The sequence below is a fragment of the Haliotis asinina genome, chromosome 2, assembly GCF_037392515.1.
Source record: "Haliotis asinina isolate JCU_RB_2024 chromosome 2, JCU_Hal_asi_v2, whole genome shotgun sequence".
In the NCBI taxonomy this organism is placed as follows: Eukaryota; Metazoa; Mollusca; class Gastropoda; order Lepetellida; family Haliotidae; genus Haliotis; species Haliotis asinina.
Genome location: NC_090281.1, coordinates 3,266,284 through 3,288,433, shown reverse-complemented (window position 1 = coordinate 3,288,433; position 22,150 = coordinate 3,266,284). Strand labels below are relative to the sequence as shown.

At 42.6% G+C, this 22,150-nt stretch overlaps 1 protein-coding gene across 1 annotated transcript in view; it reads right to left on the bottom strand.

The window, feature by feature from the left end:
- Positions 1-10,179: 10,179 nt before the first annotated feature.
- The window catches only part of LOC137273139 (uncharacterized), a 28,296-nt gene continuing 16,325 nt past the window's right edge, over positions 10,180-22,150 (bottom strand). The window contains exons 11-24 of the mRNA XM_067805610.1: positions 21,542-21,671; positions 21,230-21,333; positions 20,767-20,826; positions 20,124-20,442; positions 19,800-19,949; positions 17,973-18,026; positions 16,397-16,500; positions 15,539-15,595; positions 15,105-15,237; positions 14,304-14,407; positions 13,898-13,960; positions 12,381-12,477; positions 11,184-11,357; positions 10,180-10,380 (exon numbers count right to left, since the gene is read on the bottom strand). Coding sequence (XP_067661711.1) covers positions 10,229-10,380; positions 11,184-11,357; positions 12,381-12,477; positions 13,898-13,960; positions 14,304-14,407; positions 15,105-15,237; positions 15,539-15,595; positions 16,397-16,500; positions 17,973-18,026; positions 19,800-19,949; positions 20,124-20,442; positions 20,767-20,826; positions 21,230-21,333; positions 21,542-21,671 — 1,701 coding nt within the window. The 3' untranslated portion in view covers positions 10,180-10,228. The remainder of the gene's footprint in view (positions 10,381-11,183; positions 11,358-12,380; positions 12,478-13,897; positions 13,961-14,303; positions 14,408-15,104; positions 15,238-15,538; positions 15,596-16,396; positions 16,501-17,972; positions 18,027-19,799; positions 19,950-20,123; positions 20,443-20,766; positions 20,827-21,229; positions 21,334-21,541; positions 21,672-22,150) is intronic.

The window sequence follows — 22,150 nt, the reverse complement described above, 5'->3', positions numbered from 1 at the left end:
ACAGGCGGCCCCTTCACCACAAGGCTTTCCCCCAACCCGACTGGCATAATGAGCACATTGTCGGGATATGGTGGCAGGTCAAGGTCACTGGACCCCAACGACCGATTCATTTCAGTCACGTGGTTAAAGTATTCGCTGGACCCCGAGTCGGACCGTGGAGAACCGGGTTAGAATGTTTTCAGTAACCACTGCTTGTCGTTGGAGACGATTAACTGGATCGGATGGTAAGACTCGCTGACTTGATACATGTCATCGTATCCCGATTGCCTAGATCGATGCTCATACAGTCGATCACTAGATTGTGTGGACCGAACTCGATTAGGTAAAGACCACGGCCATATAGCTGTAATGATGCCGAGTGTGGCGTTAAGCGGCAATAAAACCAACCAACCAACCATTACATTCCTCTAATGACTAAATTTTGAGTGAAACTCATTTGTCTGTGTGTACGTGCGTGTGCGTGCGTACTTGTATATGTGTGTCCTGGCTAGGTACTCTCGAAACGTTCGTAGCCCTACGAACTCCTTAAACCCATTCTTAACACACCTGCTATGGTCAAAGTTAAGAATTCCTAGGGATACGAACGTTTCGAGAATAAGGGCCCTGGCAAATGTCGGTGTTACAGTTTTTGTCCACTGAGACACCATGACGCAGATTAATAGAGGCACGCTGGCGCAGTAAAATGAACCTACACTTCCTCGCTGCTGGTCGGACGCCGGGAGGGTTGCGCCCATCTTGTGAGCGAGTAACATTACGAGACCGTGGACAGAATAAACATATGAACACACAGAAATATGAATCCCTAGCAAGACTTGAGACAACACACAGAGAGACCGACAGACTTGGCAGCTGAGATGATTCACACGTGGAAGATATGAACAAGTTCAAACGAAATAAAATCAAGACATTTTTTCTTGCTGCACCAATTAAACATGCAAGTCTATGGAAATTATGCAAAGCGACGAATAGTTACATCTAGTTACTCTCTATATATGCGTGTTGAACTCAAATATTATCTCCGGGCCTCACTTTTATGTGCATATTCAGGTAACCTAATTCCTTCTACAGATCCGACTTTCTGACCTTGTTAAATTCGTAATGTCCCCATATGTCACCTCTCAGACAAGCCTCACACACTGTAACATTAGCCCTGAGTGCGTATGAATAGATGCACTGCATTCTGTCACTCGTACAGATCTCATCCTGCAATAAAGAAGGCGATCAGACCAATAACATACTAACCCCTCTCGCCTACTTTATGTGTGTGCGTGTGGGTGCGTGTGCGTTTGTGTGGGTGTGTGCCCATTCCGCATTGTTGAAAGAAGACTGAATGAGTGAGTCGCCAGTATGACAACCTTGTTTTCCCATTATCTATACGTTAACCCAATGATAACCTCACTTGGATGTAGCTTATCCCATGACAACCCTCTTCCTTGATATCCGATCCCAACACCTACCTTCCTTTGACCGCCGTGCCCTTCGATACCAGCAGAATCCCACCCTAGGACGCCACATACCCTTCCATAACCATGCTTCCCAGGACGCCCTATAAACCCCTTTGAATAGCGCCGCCCCCCACACAGATACACAAACACAGACACACACACACACACGGACACACACAGACACACAGAGAGACACACACACTGTATGTCCCGTCACAGCCTTCTTCCGTGTCATTGCCACACGTGCACTCTGTGACCTGCACTTATGTGAGTGAATGAATGACAGTGGAGTTACATAATTCAAACTTTCAATAAAATCTTGTCCTCATCATCCTCAACTCGAGGTTCCTGTCCTCGCTGTGTCCGCTACACGTCACGTGGGTCACCCTGTGACAGACCACCGTACAGCCCCGTGGGTCAAGGCCGTGACTAGTACCACTGTACATCCAACGATCCAACGTATACTGAACAGCAGTAGGAACGCAAGTCTGGCTTTTTGTCAATTTTGTAAAGAGCAGACAACCAAATTTTTGTCTAATCATTTATTCTGCAGAAAACTCTGTCAATGTAACAGCTGAAAGTTGCTGTTGATATTGAATTGCATTAAGTTCAAATTTACCACAGTTCGTCAAATGGAGATACCCCTCAACGCAAAATGGTTCCACTCAAACACCAGTCTCTGTTTCAACTGTGAAAGTGTGAGTGGCTGTCTACCTGCAGCAACCCCAAGTCCAATGTCGTTTCAGAATGTCCAATGGGAGTCACATCCGGGGAAAGAGACGGCCATGAAAGAACGTTAATGTTGTCCTGAGCAACAAAATTCATCGGCATCCTTGCTGTGAACGTCGCTGACTTTGATTCTGCACACGACATGCAGGGTAGGGTCACAATGTACATGCTTCTCAATGACTATCACCATCCCTTCAGCTATTAATTATGAGCTGTCTCTTAACGAGTTCCCCTCCGACATAGTCAGCAGATATCAACCACTGATTTATCTGGGCAAGACGATGTTACCGTCTCCGCTGTGTAGTTGATAGAGTGTCGACTCAACCACTGAAAGGTGCGATCTGCTGACTGCGTCGCAAAGACGTTAAAGTTTGTCCCAATTATCGCCCTGTTGTCTGTTTTCATGGCATCTGGGTAGCATTGTAACACCGCCACTGATCAACCAACATTCACAGAAAACCTTGCTATACAAGAGGATTAATGTCGAAGGCGACGGTCAAACCTATTCTCCCGCAACCAGAACTGGTTTCAAGAGAGGACTAACGGGACTGGGTGGTCAGGTTCGCTGACCTGGTTATTGTATGTCATCGTGCCCTGGTTGAGTTGGTCGATGCTCATGATGTCAGCCACTGGATTGTGCTGTCAAGACGTCATTGTTTTCAGTCGTATGTTTCAGATCTGTCAAATCGGTCTTGATTTCCTGGCTGAAAACTTTTGGTTTTGCATATAATGGTTTTGCGACAACATAACATTGTTGAGCCATTTTGTAGTGATTCGTTAATTGCACGTACAGATATGTATCAAAGGCAATGGATAATTACCGAAAGTATCCTAGGCAAACTAGCCAAGAGATACGCAACTGTTACCATAGAGACGAGGTGCTTTAGTAGAAGACTGAGACAACCAGTGATTTCAAACATCATCGGACGCACCCTGCACGGCCAGATTTACAGTGACGACGTTCTTTATTCTGTCGTGGTACCATTCCTTCGCCGACAGCAGACAGGGAAGACCATTATTTCGTTCGGCAGTACAACACGAGGGACGCCCATGATGTCATGGCTGCGGACAACGTGAACTTGTGAACATGACTGGCTCACTAGACTTGAACGCTAATAGTGGGATCATCAGGACTGTCTGATTGTCACCACAGATTAAAGCTGCACCGCGGGATGAGTCTGAACGAACGCTGGTACTCGTGGCGGTCATTGTCGCTGTAGTGGATGTCCGGCATGTGCGAACGAGCTCTTCCGGTGTCCCTGTCGCGATATTGCTGGGATAAGGTAAAACGCGGCTTAAAACCATACTCACTCACCTAATGTTTCCAGGGACGTCATGTGCACGTCACCAGTTGCGGTGACGTAGCCTAGTAGTTGAAGCGTTCACTCGTCACGCCGAAGGCCCGGATTTGATTTCCTTCATGGGTACAGAGTATGAAGCTCATTTCCCTCGCCATGTATTGCTGGAATATTGCTAAGAGCGGCGTAACACTATATTCGCTCCCGGAATCCAGGACTGAGGGGTCCGAGCACCATTACTCTTTTCTTCCTACACACCCACTCACCACAAACATGGATTAACACAGCTCATGGCCTGACATTTGCAATAACTTGTCCATCTGTCAATGCTCAGCTGATTGGACCCTGAAGAGCGTAACTGGAACGACCGAGGTTCCACTCGACTAAAGCACACCACTCTCGTAACACTAAAACTATCTGTAAACTGTTCGAGCCCGACCCACAATATGTCATGTGTCTATCTTGATCCCAGTAAAAGTCGTGATGAGAAACTATTACAGACAATTCACCTTATACCGATTTCTTTCAGGAGATTTATTCTATTACCTCATGACTCATATCCGTTGTATGTCATAAGCTCTTCTGTTTAAGGCATTTTGCATGTCCTGATTTGTCAACACGCTACTACAAAATCGATGCTGTCGCAACAGTCGCCTCCATTGCGAACGCTGAATTTTAGAGAGCTTTTCACCATTGTTTCATTATTTTAGAGAGCCTTTCACCATTGTTTCAGTATTTTAGAGATCCTTTCACCATTGTTTCAGTATTAGAGAGCCTTTTCACCATTGTTTCAGTATTTTAGAGAGACTTTTCACCATTGTTTCGGGGCGTTTTACCTTAACCTCTTCACAGGACCACCTCGTAACAATGATCAAAAACAGTTTGTTTGTTTTTTGGGGTTTTTTTTGGTTTTTGTTGTTGTTGTTGTTGTTGTTGTTGTTGTATTAGCTTGTTTCTTTGTTTCCATTTTTTTGTGAATAATAACCGAATAACCGAACAGGTTCCATGCACATCCTGCCAAGAAAGTACAGTTGAGCACATTTGTTACACAGCATTCTACTGTGTGTGGGAGACAGGTGGACAATCTCCAGCGTTTGTTAGCATGTGTATTTTCGGAATGGTGATAAGGTAAACAACGCCAATACATTAAACTGCGCGTTCCTTTTGGCAAACTGTCACGTCAACAGTATCTAGAAATTTGAGTTATCGAAAGTCTGAAAAATAATTAGTTCTGCGTTTATTCTGCAAGTCAGCCATTTTGCATATTTCTGTATACTGTGAACATACGTTCAATGATACCATATTAATCTGCAATTTTATTGAATATGTAATTGAGAAAAAAACATTGAAACTAACCTATTTATGAATCACCTTCTTACTTTCAAGAACAATTTAGTTGCAACCGCATTAATGGTATTATTATTTTGTGGCAAAAAAAGAGCTTCTAATTTGACTCTGAAATACACAATACTATCTAGAAGGTGGTCAAAAGTAACGCGTTATATCTGAGGTTACATTTTCTCCGTAAAGTACATATTGTAGTACGGTTTTGAGTTGAGTCCCATCCGGAATGCGAATACATCCATCAGAGTAAGGCACCTAATCGCCAGCACACAAATGGATGCCAATGTGTTTAGTGTGACGAACACAACGTGAACACAATACCTACTCCTTGGTGAGTGAATGAAAAGTATATACTTCGAAACGCTGTGTTCCACATAATAAAGTTTGGACCATATAGAACACGGCATTGCACAATACATGTCACGACAACTGGACAGTATATAACACGGCTCTGGACAGTTGGAAACACGGCTATGGACAATATATAGCACGGCACTGGACGGTATATAACATGACACTGGACAATGTGTAAGATGACACTGGTCAAAATATAACACGATACTGGTCAATATATGACACGGCATTTGACAGTATATAACATGGCACTGGACAAACATATAACACGGTACTGGACAATATGTAACATGGCACTGGGCAATATATAACATGGCACTTGACAATATATAATACGGCATTGGACAATATATAACGCGGCAGTGGTAAGTATATAACACGGCTCTGGACAATATATAGCACGGCACTTGACAGTATATAACATGGCACTGGACAATACGTATATAACACGGCTCTGTACATTTGGAAACACGGCTCTGGACAATATATAACACGCGTGCGGCACTTGACAGTATACAACATGGCACTGGACAATACATAACACGGCTCTGGACATTTGGAAACACGGCTCTGGACAATATATAGCACGGATTTTCACATGGAAAGCATGATAATGCGAACACATAACGAAAAAACACTGAAATATTGGCATCTGCGTACCCGATAAACATTGCTTGACATCCAAACTCTTGAATATAACTGCAGTGTACACGGATGTTTTTTGCTTGTTTGTTTGTTTGTTTTTGTTTTGTTTTTTTGTTTTTGTGTTTTGAAAAAAAATCTTTCATCTGACTAAAAACGTTTATCATTGAATATATTGGATATGGCCTAACTATCAAGTCTAATAACGCAGATGTACAAAAGTCCATTGAATTTTAATATTTCGCATGATCAGATATCAACAAGCGTTTCCCCTGAACGGCGTCGACACCGACAGTTTATTATTCCGGGACGTCACTGCATGAGCGACATGCATGATAATTAAGCCATTGTTAACAGCCTCGCTTGTCTGTCGGCATCACAACAAGCCACACCATTATCTCGGGTAGCTGAAACACACTGACAGCCTGTTGGATATAAACGTTTCGACAGGCTTTTGTTACAAGTGTATAAAGCATTATTAACGACATGAAAATACCGCTAACATGTCCCTCGTTACTGCCAATAATGCTCGCTAATATACACCAGGTAGTGAAGATTTAATCACTTTACAGTCGGTTTGTGCGGGAGCATGAACTCTGATAGTTATAAGTCAAATCTCTGCATTTTCAGCAATACACTGCATTTTCAGCAATTTATGGCCCACACTACGAAAGTAGGATCATCCGACCCATTCAGACGGTTATCTGGCACTTGGCTTGATGTTGTAAGGGTAAATCTCAACATGGTCATATAACTTGCACGTGCTTGTTTGAGTGAGTGGGTTTGGTTTTACGCCGCTTTCAGCAATAGTCCAGCAACATCACGGCGGGGGACACCAGAAATATCACGGCGGGGGACACCAGAAATGGGATTCACAAACTGTACCCATGTGAGGAATCGAACCCGGGTCTTCGGCGTGACGAGTCAACTAGCCTTCCCAAACGCTGAGTGCTTATATAAGATGCATCAAGGCATACTCACTGTTTTATATGAAATCCTAAGAAATCACATGAAATGTCATTTAGACCTTTAACCCCAAGTTTTAAAATGTATGATTTAAAGGAATTTGCCATTTTAATCCATTTCAAAATCACCGATGCTTAGGACAACCATCTAACGATAGCTCTACAGTGCTGGGCCATTGTTATGCCATGCCGAAGTCTGACATAACGATCCAGCACAGACACGATATGCCAGTCCGTGTACACGAAATGCCTATGTGTGACAGGTGCAGTGTATACTGGTGATTTGAAGGCCTCCTTTGCTTTTATGTTGTTTTGCATTCGAATGGATTCCTGTGACATTGAATGGGGAGCAAAGTACCTACGTTGTATTTTTCTGTCTGTGGACATATTCTGTCACAATGTGTCACTGTTATGACACGGCAGGTTGTGTCTGCTTATTTATTACCTCGGTCTGTTTCGGATATTTCCGTTACTTATTTCAAGTCTGAGCTTAAGGAGTAATTTCAAGATGTTGTCAATATTCCTCTTTCACGGTAATGCTACCGTTGCCAAGTAACACGACAATAAATTGAGTGTGTACATGCACAGCGTTCATTACCAAGCATTTAAAGATAAAAGATCTCATTAAAGGCATATATTTTTCCGATATAACAAGAATGCTTCACACAATGAGACACAGACACAATGAGAGAGTGATTCTCGACGTATATAGATATTTTATTTATATACACAAGTTCGTGTGCACAAAATGCACGATCTCTTTAGTTTGCATATTACACAGGATCTGTGTTTTTAGATGGTGCGTCATTAAAATGACACGTGCCATTACCTGAAACGAACATGTCGACCGCTTACCATATTTGGGCAGTTCGTGACGCCATCGCATATTTGGGCAGCTCGTGACGCCATCGCATATTTGGGCAGTTCGTGACGCCATCGCATATTTGGGCAGTTCGTGACGCCATCGCAATGTTGTCTCTGCACTCAGATTGTGACAGGTTGTTGCGGATTATATGGCGCTTCTATCTGTGAGAGTTTCACTATCATTGAACCTTTCCACCATGGCGTTTGGTTCTTGCCCCCGAAAGTTTAAATAAATACAGTACACGAAGAAAAGTATACTTGACATCTGTTACCCCACGTAAATATTAAAATCAGACTCCCAAATCAGAAGAGGCGAGGGGTTGTAAGGAAGCTAACTCTACCCGCACCGCACGAAATGACTGCGCGGGTCTAATTTAATCTTCAAACAATTAATAACTTCAGTAAGTGCTGTGAACAGATATCTAAGAGTAAGACTATTAATATTTTTGATAGTATAAGTAACGAGTAACCGGCCAGTAATATGTATGGTGAAAATGTTCGGAATACTGAGACCGTCCTGTAAATCGATAACAAACATAACTGTTCCGAATGCAAAGATATACAATCGCATTCTAATATCACCGAGGGTACATTTGTTTTCTGTGGTGATTTTCTTTGTGGAAGTCATAATTTCATAACGGTGGTGGTAACGAAATGAGGTCGGATCGTTTTAAAAATCTGAAGTTTGATTGGGTTTTAGGTATTAATAAAACTTTATTGAATCACTACTCTTAGTGTATAGCAAATCAGCGTCTTCAAATGACAGTTAGTGAATGATCACAACGTCGGGAACACCAGTTGTTACCACAGCATGGACAACTTGACCGGCTACAACGACACACTCTACATCAGCAGGTCCCCACAACTGTCAGATCGTCGACAAACTACATGTATGCCAGTTTTTCCTCACCCGGTGGATCAGGATGAATGTTCAGGCCTACCGTACAAACGGTGAACAAATCACCAAAACTGAACTCATATGCACCAAATCAGAACAAAAATCACCACAACTGCGACAATATCATTTGAAACCGAAACAACCCCCCCTGTAATGGCAAACTAATCGTTTGAAATGGAAACAAACTCGTGTATGACACCAATTCTCTGTGAAGCGGAGCTATTTATTGTCTGTGAAGCGGAGCTATTTATTAATATGGTTGTCGCACTTAAACTGCAGCCTCGGGAGTTGAGATTTGCCTTTAAAACATGTTCGATATTAATCATTAACCAAGGGCATAGCAAGCCAAGTTAAATGGCACGCCTTCGTGCTTATCTGACTATCCACAGACGTTCATATGGACTGGTTTTATCATAAAACGCTTGACGCCAGACGGAGTACCACACTCTACAATGAAACCCACGATAGAGAATCCTGAAAATGTTCTTGAAATAACATTTATAAATATTCTATAACGTCGTTCTCTCAAGAGAAAGTAAAGAATGGCGTTTATATTTATTATTTTTTTTAAAATAGATTACCATTTTTACATTGTCTCCAGTACATGTCTCCTAAGAATATCTAGAAGACGCAAATACCTTGTTAACATTTTGTAAGTGAGGTGAAATAGCTGAAGAAGTATTTGGGAACATATGTTGAAGTAAAACAGTCGATTACTTCAAGAGCCTTTAAAATATAAGCATAATTAGACTTTTATATCGTTCAGTTTTTAAGGATGTAATCTACATGACCCACACATATCAATATACATAAGATGCTGGACATAACCGACAATAGCGAGACAAGTGCTTCAACGGGATGCAGGAAATTACAGTAATATGTCACAGATGATACACATAGACTGTGATACTTAATACACGTAAATGTAATCTCCGTAATGTAAGATAGGTAATGTGATATGATCCATTTGGCAGCTACTATGCATTCTTTTCATATACAACTAATACCTATCAACAATCCAATATTTATTATACAAAATCCAGCTGATGAATTTGCTAGGTTATGTTCCCAAACCGTCTTGACCTTGGTAATTACACTAAAGTGAACGCTTTTAACATTATCGGACACCTTCTAATAATGCAATACTTCGCTTTTTTCCATGGCGTCTATTTGTATTGCTTCATCTATGCATAATGTTCGTTTTGTAACAGTTTATGATAATCAGTGTATCGTCAGTTACAGAGCTACCGTAAAATGAGGGTTAACGCAGATTCCCAACAATGTTATGTCTCTCGTAGTTCTGTTTCCTCATCTGATTTCTGGTCAGTACTGGATGACATTTTGTACAAGTCAAAATTATATTCCAGATTTTTATTCCGTTACATTACAATGCTTGAAAGATGTCTGCATCTTCATAAGACTGTAACGGACCATGGGAGTGTTCCCTATTCTTGTTCCCTAATGAGTGTTCCCTAATATGCACACCATATTCCATGAGTTGTAGCAAGTTAAAACCTACTTAAATTTCACAGAAAAACATATTTGACTAGTGGCCCCATTTTACACAGACTAGGTCATCAGCTACGGCAGCGCCCGGGAACGTCATAGCATAGATGTTACATAGTACAAAAACCGGCGTGTACAAAATTATGTTGCATTTAATACATGCTTATTTTATCACAGCTGACTTTAGCAATGTCCACACGTCTTGGGGCACGTCTGTGTGGCGAAGTCCACGTCGTCGCAGATGTGAGGGGTGGAACAGGGGAACGTGGGGTCGTCATGGCAGTCGACCTTGATCGTGAGGGGCGGGATCGTAGAGTAATCGGGGTTGGTCACGTCTGCAACACATATTCAACTCAGGATCACACAACCTTCAGAAGTTGTATGGAGACTCGAGAGTGTTTATAAGCTGCACAAACCAGACATTTAGCAAGTATTTTGCAGTCAAGTTCACTTTTCGTGGCCGACAATTAGGTTTCAATGGTGTGAAATATGTTTCTGCTAAACTTTAAGAACACCTTGCGTTTCGGCAACACTGATCGTGAATCTCCATCCTTCTGGGTCAACACCATCCCCGCGTCCGAGTGTCTCTCGAATGTCAACGTCTAATGGTTTGGTTCATCACGCCAAACACGCGGGTTCGATTCCCGATATAGGTCCATTGTGCGAAGCCCACTTCTGATATCCCCCGCTGTGATGTTGCTGGAATATTGCTAAAGCGGCGTAAAACAATACTCATTTACTCATGGCGATTCGTAAACTTTTGCTATATTGTCCTATATTAGGCAAATCCCGTAGGTAAACACTAGTCCTAACGATAAAAGACTCATGTGAAGTATTCGTATGTGCAATGTTGACTGTCACAGTTACCCTAAATTGTAATACAGCACTTGGTGTTTCAAGTCGATTCCCACAAGGTTAGAAAAACAGTTCTGATGGTCGCCGCCCTGATGTTGCTGGAAGATTACTGATTTACTAACTAAACTCAGTCTTCGTGTTGTACGTGCGATATATGTATATAAGATAAAGTCCGGGTGCGTGGACTGTTACGACATTGTAACTCCCTTTCAAGCGCTATATCTGAGTCAAGAGATGGCTTGTAAAGCCAGCACAGATGATACATTCACCTTGAGACACGCACCTGTCGTGAAGGACATGGTATATCCCCCACAGTGTCCGCATGTTCTGGGGCAGGTCTGGACCGAGAAGTCGGGATCACTACATACTGACCCGGCGGTCTGGGCACATGGGAAGGTGGGGTCATCGTTGCAGTCTATCCCGACCGTGATGGGAGGGTCTGTTGTCGACGGCTTGGCTACAAATGATACCAATGTATAATAGATGACGCACCTTCACGACATGGAACAGTATTCCAGTCATAACGCTGTATATGATTACTGGAAAGGTCGTATCAAGGCTCAGATCAAGGATACCGGAGAATATACCTGGGAACATAATCATGATGAAGCTGGAATCTCAGCTAGATTCTATCCGTCACCAACAGGCACATAGAAGGGTAGTCAGATCGTTTGTGTTCTTGATATAAATGCGTTCTGTCCTACACTTGCCGCCAAAGTAGTGGCAACAGAATTTGAAAGTCTCGTGAACCACAGACCTTCTGATCTGAAGAGAGTAACCCCCTTCTTCAGCAAACTGATAAGGCAAAGAGGTCGCCTATGGGATGGCCCCACGTCCTGCTACACTTTGATCAGCAATTAAACCCAACAAAAATCGAACTGCTTCTGTCAAGAGAAAATGTCCACTTTCTTTTCTTGAAACGTTGACAGAAAATATACAGCTTACGTAATCACTGTCAAATAATTCTAATAGACTTGAAGAGTATACATCAGCCGCCCAAAGATTATGAAATGCACCTCTTCTTACCGCTTGACTCCACTACGTGCATACTATTACCCACGACCGTGTGTTACTGTACACTATTACCCACGACCGTGTGTTACTGTATACTATTACCCACGACCGTGTGTTACTGTACACTATTACCCACGACCGTGTGTTACTGTATACTATTACCCACGACCGTGTGTTACTGTATACTATTACCCACGACCGTATGTTACTGTATACTATTACCCACGACCGTGTGTTACTGTACACTATTACCCACGACCGTGTGTTACTGTATACTATTACCCACGACCGTGTGTTACTGTATACTATTACCCACGACCGTGTGTTACTGTATACTATTAACTACGACCGTGTGTTACTGTATACTGCATACCTCACGACTGTGATGGTATACTAGTTTCCTACAGACTGTGTGTTGCGGTATACTACATGCGTAACGACTGTGTGTTAAAGGTATACTACTTACATAACGACTGAATGACACAGTCTCCAGTCAGGCAGCAGGACTGACACGGTTGGGTGCTGTTATCTGGACAGTCGGTCACCGGGTTACCGGCACTACACTGCAAGGGACATTAAGTGGGTGCTTGTCACTTAGCATGTATTGGTGGTATGTATCTTTGACTAATTATGCCGATCTCTAGAGAGTTTAGTTTTACGCCGCACCCAGCAATATTCCAGCTATATGTCGGCGGTCTGTAAATAATCGAGTTTGGACGAGACAATCCAGTGATCAACAACATCAGCATCGGTCTACGCAACTGGGATACGACTACATGTGCCAACCATTTGAGCGAACCTGACCACCCAATCCCGTTAGTCGCCTCTTATGACAAGCATAGGTTCCTGAAGACCAGTTCTCACCCACATCCTCTCGAGTTATCTTATTGTAATGAGATATTTACTCCGAGGGGATACCTTACTGCGTGCAGTTCTGCCACCGCCAGCTGGTGGATTTACTAGGCAGCGGTTATAATTATGTTTACATTTCTACGAATTGCACTTTTCCAGGTAAAGGTCGAATCGTTGAAGAAAGCTGACATCTGTTTGGATGAAAAACACAGGCGTCTTGATATTGATTTCATTCAGATGCCAGATTCAGTCTAAGTAAACTTAGTCTCAGTGTATTTCGTTACACTCCACCACTGAGTCTAACAAAACCTAGTAGAAGGTCGCGTCAGGTAACCTTTGAGCGATCAATGACCGTCCAATCAAACGCAAGACGGTTAAATAGATTTAACCAATCAAACAACGGCTACTATTTAGGGATCGAGGGGACTTTCAAAATATTCAGGTCACTAACACAGATCCCTCCACAAAAAAAAATCCGCATATAACAAAATTATTTGACCTGCAGTATATACGCTTTCGGGTTTCTGTTGACATGGTTACCATAAGCTAATATTTCCGCAATTATGACATCCTTGAACATTGTCCAAAACACCATTTTCAGCTACTGTTTACTCATCGTTGTCATGGTTGTACGTACGCCGTGTGCATCACCCGGAAGAGAGCGTACGCTAAACAGCATTTGGAATCGTTCGGGTACGAACCTTTACGAGATATAAAGTTCAAAAGGTATGTGCGAATGTCCACGTTCGCGATTTGGTAAACTGTGTTCTGATTGGTCAATCTGAAAGGTTACCTGACGCGACCTCCCATAAGGTTTTGTTAGACTCAGTAGTGGAGTGTAACGAAAAGTACTGAGGATAAGTTTACTTAGACTGATGCCAAATTCGCTCTAGCTTCATCTGACGTGGCCTCCATTCAGGTGTCCCCCGGTCCTATCCCAGAAAGGTATCGGTACATTCATGTACCGAGTAGGTACATGAATGTCTAGAGACTGTTTAGTGGTCGGCTGTAGGTATTTATTACATCAGTCACTCGAATATTTACCTGCCGTTGCCATATTGCTGGGCTGGCGGCAGTGTGTAATAAGAAAAGGATGGCTACTGATGGATTACCTCCAGTCTGTGTTCTCACCTTGTTCTGATCGGCGTTACACTCCGCGGAATAAAGACCGTGAGTTTTCCTGATGAGGCAATTCTGTGGGATAACAAGACTTAATATAGGTACGTTAGCATCTCAGTGACGTCAGTTTATTGTCAGAATGAGGCAGGTCAAGGCTGTGGTGAAAAGGGTCATATGGGTCGAACCATGGGTTAGAACAGGCGACTCCTCGCAGGGACAAACACTGCGACACTGCAGCGATTTGCAACGCCTCACTCTTTCTGTTCTCCGTCCTATAGGACAACAAATAGTAACGTGATTGTTTTCTGTATGAGAACCAAAGTTAAGAAACGTGGCAAATTGAAATTAATTCTAAAACAATTAGATATATATGTCAACATACAGCTTATCCCTGGAGAATATGCGGCACACAACTTACAACGGCCGACGCCGAGCAAGGCACCGCGTTAAGGAGGCACTGCTGGGGATCTGCTACATCCGTACAGGCTGGACAGTGCAAGACGTTAGGTATGCTCTCAAGGTCTGAAAGACGAATAATTGTTTGTTTGATTTTTAATCCAGCTGTGTATATCATAATCACGGAGAGACCACCAAGAGACCGATAACTCTCACTACATTCTAACCCATGGTGGATACACAACAGTCAATTAGGTCTCACGCAGTCCAAAGAATCGCCCCTTACTGTCTGGAGACACGCATAATATGGATTAGAGGACAACTACTCAGTCGTCCAAGGAGACGCAATGTTCTGTCCAGAGATTCCTTCCTTGGGCACACCAGAAAACAGAAAACTATGGCGGTGGGTTCGAATCCCGATTCACCCAGACTGTGTTTAAATGTCTGTGAGCATTACACTTATGCTCATGGGTTACACCAAAGTAATGCACGCATCTCGTAACTGGCGACTAAAAGGATCGGGTTGACGCAGTCATGTCATCTTATCACAGTTGCATAGATCGATGCTCATGACGTTGATCACTGGATTGTCTAGTCCAGACTTGATTAGAGTCGATTACTTACAGACGCCGCCATAAAGCTGGAATATTGCTGAGTGTGACGTTAAACAACAACCAGCCAACCATCCGAAGGACCAGCAGCAGTTCCTTCGGGCTTTACTCCCACACAAAGCAGAACCGCAGAGATGAGGTTGGAACATTGGAATACTGCAACAAGCCAAATACATACTCGTACTCCCCCAACTTGCCAACAAAATACTCACTTTTCTGAATAATGTTCAAGTCGTTCAGACACTCATCCCCTGTGCAACACACGCTGCAGCTGTCGTGGGGACCGAATGCTTCTCCACCGGTACAGTTGATGGTGCTCTGGTGATCGCGTTGGAATCTGCAGTACTGCAAGTACGGTATTCATAATATTCAATCTTCCGGAAATTGATAGTTGTCTCGAATATTGGGTGTAGATTTTTCATTATTTGGGATTAAAAATATACACTTTGATCATTAGGTAAGTGAGTGAGTGAGTGAGTGAATGAATGAGTGAGTGAGTGAAAGTTTTTCGCGACACACAGCAATATGGTATCAGTCTGTACATACTCGAGTTTGGATCAGAAAAAGCCAGTGACCAACATTGATAGTACTTTGCCGAGGTCAGTTATATCTGATTTGGATGACACTGAACAAAACCTGAACTTGCCCTTGTGTGGGAGCACCCCGCAGTAACCTTCCAATCTGTCATCGTCACCTTGCATACCTGCAACAACGAAAGCATGCACAGCGCGACTCTCTATATCGTCATGGCACTGTCAGTCTGCCAGAGCACACTGACATTTGAATGAGTGAGTTTTACGCCGCTTTTAGCAATATTCCTGCAGTATCACGGCGGGGTACACCAAAAAATGGGCCTCACACATTGTACCCATGTGGGTAATCGAACCTGGGTCTTTGGCGTGACGAGCGAACGCTTTAACCACTAGGCTACCCCACCGCCCCTCTGACATTTGAATGTATACATTTGAGTTCATTAGGAAGTTAGACAACTGACACTTACGGTTTCTTATCAACACCGCTATATTATATCATTGCTGTTTGATTGTAAAAATACACATCTCGGCATGAATGTGTCCTCTGTCTCACTTTCCATATCCCAATACCGTCCAGGGACACCTACATTACCCCAGTTATGTCCTGGGATACCTCCCCTGTCCCAGTACCTTCATGGGTTATCTACCCTGTCCCAGTACCTTCATGGGTTATCTACCCTGTCCCAGTACCTTCATGGGTTACCCATCATGTCCTAGTACCATCATGGGTTACCTATCATGTCCCAGTACCTTCATGGGTTACCTATCATGTCCCAGTACCGTCATGGGTTATCTACCCTGTCCCAGTACCTTCATGGGTTACCTATCATGTCCTAGTACCATCATGGGTTACCTACTATGTCACAGTACCGTCCGGGGTTACCTGTTATATCCCAGAACAGGCATTACATTACATGTCTTACCAGAATCATTCCAAATGAGTACAATTATATGATAAAACTGCTGTTTACATCGTTAAAACTTTTGCAGACATGTGTCACTCCCAGGCACTCTTTGGCGTTCGCGGCGTCCTTGCAGACTGGACACATCACACCGGGCTGACCGCTGGGCACAACTGACCACGGGAAACAAAAATGTCGTCAGTCCATTTGTCAGACTTGTACGGCAGACATATACTGGGCAGTAAAAGAAACGCAAGTTTCGAAAAATGAAATCTCGTAAAAGCAAGCGTTCATGTTTAGGTCTTCTATTTAAAAACTTGACAAAAAAAGACAGAGTTACGTTTCTTTTGGTGTTCAGTATACATACATCTCACTTATATTCCCATCGTTTACGGATACAATTTCTAGAAGTGGCATTTAAATATTAACGAAAGTACACGGTATGGATCATACCGCTAAATAGGCCTCTTGAAATCGAGACTATCGTTCAAACATATGGAACATTCCTTGTCAGAATCTGTTATAAATTAACGTAGAAAGATATACAAGGTACAGAAAGTACAGAGTTCAACCTGTACCCAATACCAATAAACTAAAATTACATTTACCTCTCTCACTATAGGCATATTTAAGATATTTTTACAATATTTACGAAATGTGTATTGTATTTTACGATATTTGTACTTTATATGCGATATTTGAACTTTATTTAAGGTATGAAATAATCACGAAAAAGCCATTAATCACATTGTACATCCGGACTGATTGTTGCTGCACATTGCCGTTCATGCTGTAACACTGCATGTGGGCCGGTTGGCTAACATGCTGTAACTCCCACCAGTTGTATAGTGTAATGAGTGAGGGAAGGAATCTGGTTAACTCCGCTTATAGCAATACTACAGCATCAGAATTGGGCTTTACACATTGCAACCCGAGTCTTCTGTGTGACGAACAAACGCTTTTACCACTAGGCTACCCCGCCGCCTCTTTATTGTAAAGAGAATGAGGGTAGGGTTATTTTACCAGTATTCTTAACTGACTCACTTATTTGTCACTAACTTCCCTGACACACATCGAGTCCTCTATAGTGAGATAGAGTTTAGATAGTGTCAATAACACTTCTTACGCGATAATCGAATTTGAGTACAAACTATCAACAGCATCACTGTGGAACATTCTTAACAACAATCTTCTACTGACTGGCATTCGTATTCTCTGATACAAAGATTTTCTGCGTAAACATTCAGACAGCACCAGCTGAACCACCCAATAAACAATGGAAATTCTTGATTCGACCGAGTTAAGCATTTACACGAGCATATCTCATCTCCGTGTCTCGGAAACAACTCGAGTTCCGTCTGCAAACACATATACATCGAAGCCCTGTGTCATCTACTCCAAAAATATATCGAGAGCACATAATTATGTGACTGCTTCTTTTGCAGAGAATAACCTGACTGAAATCGATAATCATTTACAAAGGGTGCCACTGGTTCGGCAAGCCAGCCATATTTGGCGGTCAGTATTCGGGATTCTGACCTCCCGGAAGTGTCTTCACATCTTCACAACAGTAGGTTACATGTTGGAGAGATCCGATCTTAGTGAGATTGCGTAAATGCACACATACGACATCGCCTACACTCACCTGTTGATTCAGTAGCCATAGGTAAGGTCACTGATGGCGTCATGTCAGTCCCCGCTAAAACAGAATTGTCAACAATGTATAAATTATGTATATCTGATAACGGTAATGTTAGTAATCTGCACGAGTAGTAAAATGCACTGAACACTGTATTATTGATTCCCTCCAATATAGACACACAACAAAACGTCATGAGTTATTAGATAAATCATACACTGACTAATTTACATTAACTGATGAACTGTGGGACAAAAGTTTACAAGTTTTGAAACTGTATTTATTGGCAACAATCACAAGCCTTGCGAGGCTAAGAAGAGTTACTGCTTCCGTAAACACCTGCATATACATGGAATAATCCTTTCTTATTTGTTTCATCTCAGTCTCCATCAAACAAACACCTGCATATACATGGAATAAACATTTCTTATTTGTTTCATCCCACTCTCCATCAAACAAACACCTGCATATACATGGAATAATCATTTCTTATTTGTTTCATCTCAGTCTCCATCAAACAAACACCTGCATATACATGGAGTAATCATTTCTTATTTGTTTCATCTCAGTCTCCATCAAACAAACACCTGCATATACATGGAGTAATCATTTCTTATTTGTTTCATCCCACTCTCCATCAAACAAACACCTGCATATACATGGAGTAATCATTTCTTATTTGTTTCATCTCAGTCTCCATCAAACAAACACCTGCATATACATGGAGTAATCATTTCTTATTTGTTTCATCTCAGTCTCCATCAAACAAACACCTGCATATACATGGAATAACAAACACCTGCATATACATGGAATAATCTTTTCTTATTTGTTTCATCTCAGTCTCCATCAAACAAACACCTGCATATACATGGAATAACAAACACCTGCATATACATGGAATAACCATTTCTTATTTGTTTCATCTCAGTCTCCATCAAACAAACACCTGCATATACATGGAATAACAAACACCTGCATATACATGGAGTAATCATTTCTTATTTGTTTCATCTCAGTCTCCATCAAACAAACACCTGCATATACATGGAATAATCACTTCTTATTTGTTTCATCTCAGTCTCCATCAAACAAACACCTGCATATACATGGAATAATCACTTCTTATTTGTTTCATCTCAGTCTCCATCAAACAAACACCTGCATACACATGGAATAATCACTTCTTATTTGTTTCATCTCAGTCTCCATCAAACAAACACCTGCATATACATGGAATAATCATTTCTTATTGTTTCATCTCAGTCTCCATCAAACAAACACCTGCACACCTTCAGTTTTCCAGCAGGTGACAAACACACACGTGTACACCTTCAGTTGTCCAGCAGGTGACACACAAACAAGGTGCGGGGTGAAAATATGCATTTTATGACCAAGTTTGTCAGTTTGTCAGCGTGTCAATGACAGGATCACACAGTCACATTTACATCACGGAGTGAGTGCGTGAGTTTAGTTTTACGATATTCCAGCAATATCACGGCGGGGGGTACCAGAAAATGGGCTTCACATATTGTACCCATGTGGGGAATCGAACGCGGGTCATCGATGTGACGAGAGAACGCTTTAACTACTAGACAAGCCATTCCCAGAGGCATGAGAGTAAATGTCTGAGGTGCAGTGTACCTGGAATACAGGAGTACGTAGGGACACTGATAGGTAACGTAACCTATGTAACACTCTGCATTTAAGCCAGATTAGTAGTGCATGCTACGTGACTACCTGAATACGTGACTACGTGACCTCACCACACGAAACGCATGTTACAAAATGGTACGAAGCTCACCTGCTACAAGTTGCACGTTAAACGCTCACCTTCACACAAGCCACACGTCAAAGGGCAGAACAACAGAGCTAGGTCTGGGTCGGGGCAAGTGCTAGCCACGTTCAGCAGACAGGGATACAGGCTGGAGTCTTTACACTTCACTTTCGGGACACGTGTAGTGGTGGCTGTGGTAGTCGCACCTGTCGACAGAATTATCGAATAACCAATCGGAACGAACTTCGGATAGCTATGCATGAAATGGAGTTCTGACTAAGGGCTTCACAACGAGGCCATAATTATTTAATGCACGTTTCATGTATCAGGCATGATGCAGATTATCAATATAAGAACAATTTCATGAAAAAGGAGATTACCTTTGCAGACACCACAGGTTAGAGGGCAAAATTCACTGGCAAACTGGGCATCATTGCATGCAGTTACAGTGGCAGATATATGGCACGGGAACAGGTCTTTGTCTTTGCATGATTCGACTGGTGTCGGCGTCGTCGCGACGGTCAATGTTGAAGGTGGCAAAGGTGTCACTACTGTTGTCGCTGGTGCTTGTGGAAGGGACGAGGTGTCAAAGCTTAATGTACGATTGATGCAGGCGTAGTCTTGGCAGCAGGTTATACATTTCTCCATTTTGTTGTCGCAGTCTACCACGTCGGGTTTTCTATCGTCGTGATGGAGACACTAAACACAGAGAAATTCATCATTATGAGAAACATGTAAAAATACAAACGTAGATTTATAGCATATATTTAGCGCCTCAGACACCAATGAACGGGCTTTAAGACGATGTCCCGTAAATAATCGAGACAGGCCAAGAGAAACCAGTGGTTAATATTATGAGCGACGGACGCCGCCGGGGTGTCATCGCAGACAAGTCGGGAATATAACCATCCAATAAATAATACTGTCGGTCTCAGGCCAGCATAGGTCATAGGCATAATACCATGGAAAATAAGAAACTAGATAAAATGGTTTCAGAAATATACAGAGTATTTTATTGCTTACATGATCACTTTGCTCACATTTTGCAGATAACAACCCATGTTCCAGGACTAGTTTGCACGTCTGAAATTGTAAATAGTAAGAAATTATTCACTGTTCAAATCAAATATGTTGGCTTATTATTTGCAAAAAAAATTTGTTTTCGCCAGTTCGCCAGCTCCCCCTCACAAATCCTCATCAGGCTAGCGTGCCCCTGGTAAGAAGTCTCTTCCTGATGCAGAGACAGCCGGTGCCTCCTGCACTGTATGTATACTGAGACAGCCGGTGCCTCCTGTACTGTATGTATACTGAGACAGCTGGTGCCTCCTGTGCTGTATGTATACTGAGACAGCAAACGAAAGAAGAGGTTTCGAAACAGTTAAGTGTCACAAAAGTAAGCGTTCATGTTTATGTCTTCTATTTACAAACTTGATAACAAAAAGTTGCGGTTTGTTTTGCTGTTTAGTATATTAAGCTACCAACTCACCCCATGATGACTGTCGCAGGGTCCAAATGTTGCCATGCATGTCTGAGGATCTGCTTCCTGTTGACACGTCGGACAATGGAGGACGTGAGGAATAGCGTCGAAACCTGAAACGAAAACACTCCTCAACAGTCTCCTGAAACCAAACGTTATTGCTTGGATTATTAAGGTAGTGGGAAACCACAACGGTATTCCTCGACAGTGAAACATACAGTATTATTATAGCTTCATTATTACCATTGACACTGCTTACCTTTCACCTGGGATTCACCAGGTGCCTTCCAAATGATTGAAACTGTACAATGCATTGCTCACCTTTTTGAACCTGCATCAGTGAGGTGCGACAGTCGTCACCGGTGCAACAGACGCTACACTTGTCTGAAGGGCCAAACGCGCCCCCGCCCGTGCAGTTGATGGTGGAGCGGCTGCCGTCAGCAGTGCATTCCTGGGATGGACAATACACTGGTTAACAAGGCTCCTATCCTTGCAAACATTATGTACCGGTCGTACCCTTTGCAGAGAATACTCCGGTTAACAAGGCTCGTCTCTTTTGCAAAGACTACACCAGTTAACAAACGTGCTGTCATTTGCACAAATGCATGTCAGTGCTACTCGAATGGTTATATAACATTGCAAAACGCATTGCATAACACTGCCTAGCACCATAGATAACATTGCAAAACGCATTGCATAACACTGCCTAGCACCATAGATAACATTGCAAAACGCATTGCATAACACTGCCTAGCACCATAGAAAACATTGCAAAACGCATTGCATAACACTGCCTAGCACCATAGATAACATGGCAAAACGCATTGCATAACACTGCCTAGCACCATAGATAACATTGCAAAACGCATTGCATAACACTGCCTAGCACCATAGATAACATTGCAAAACGCATTGCATAACACTGCCTAG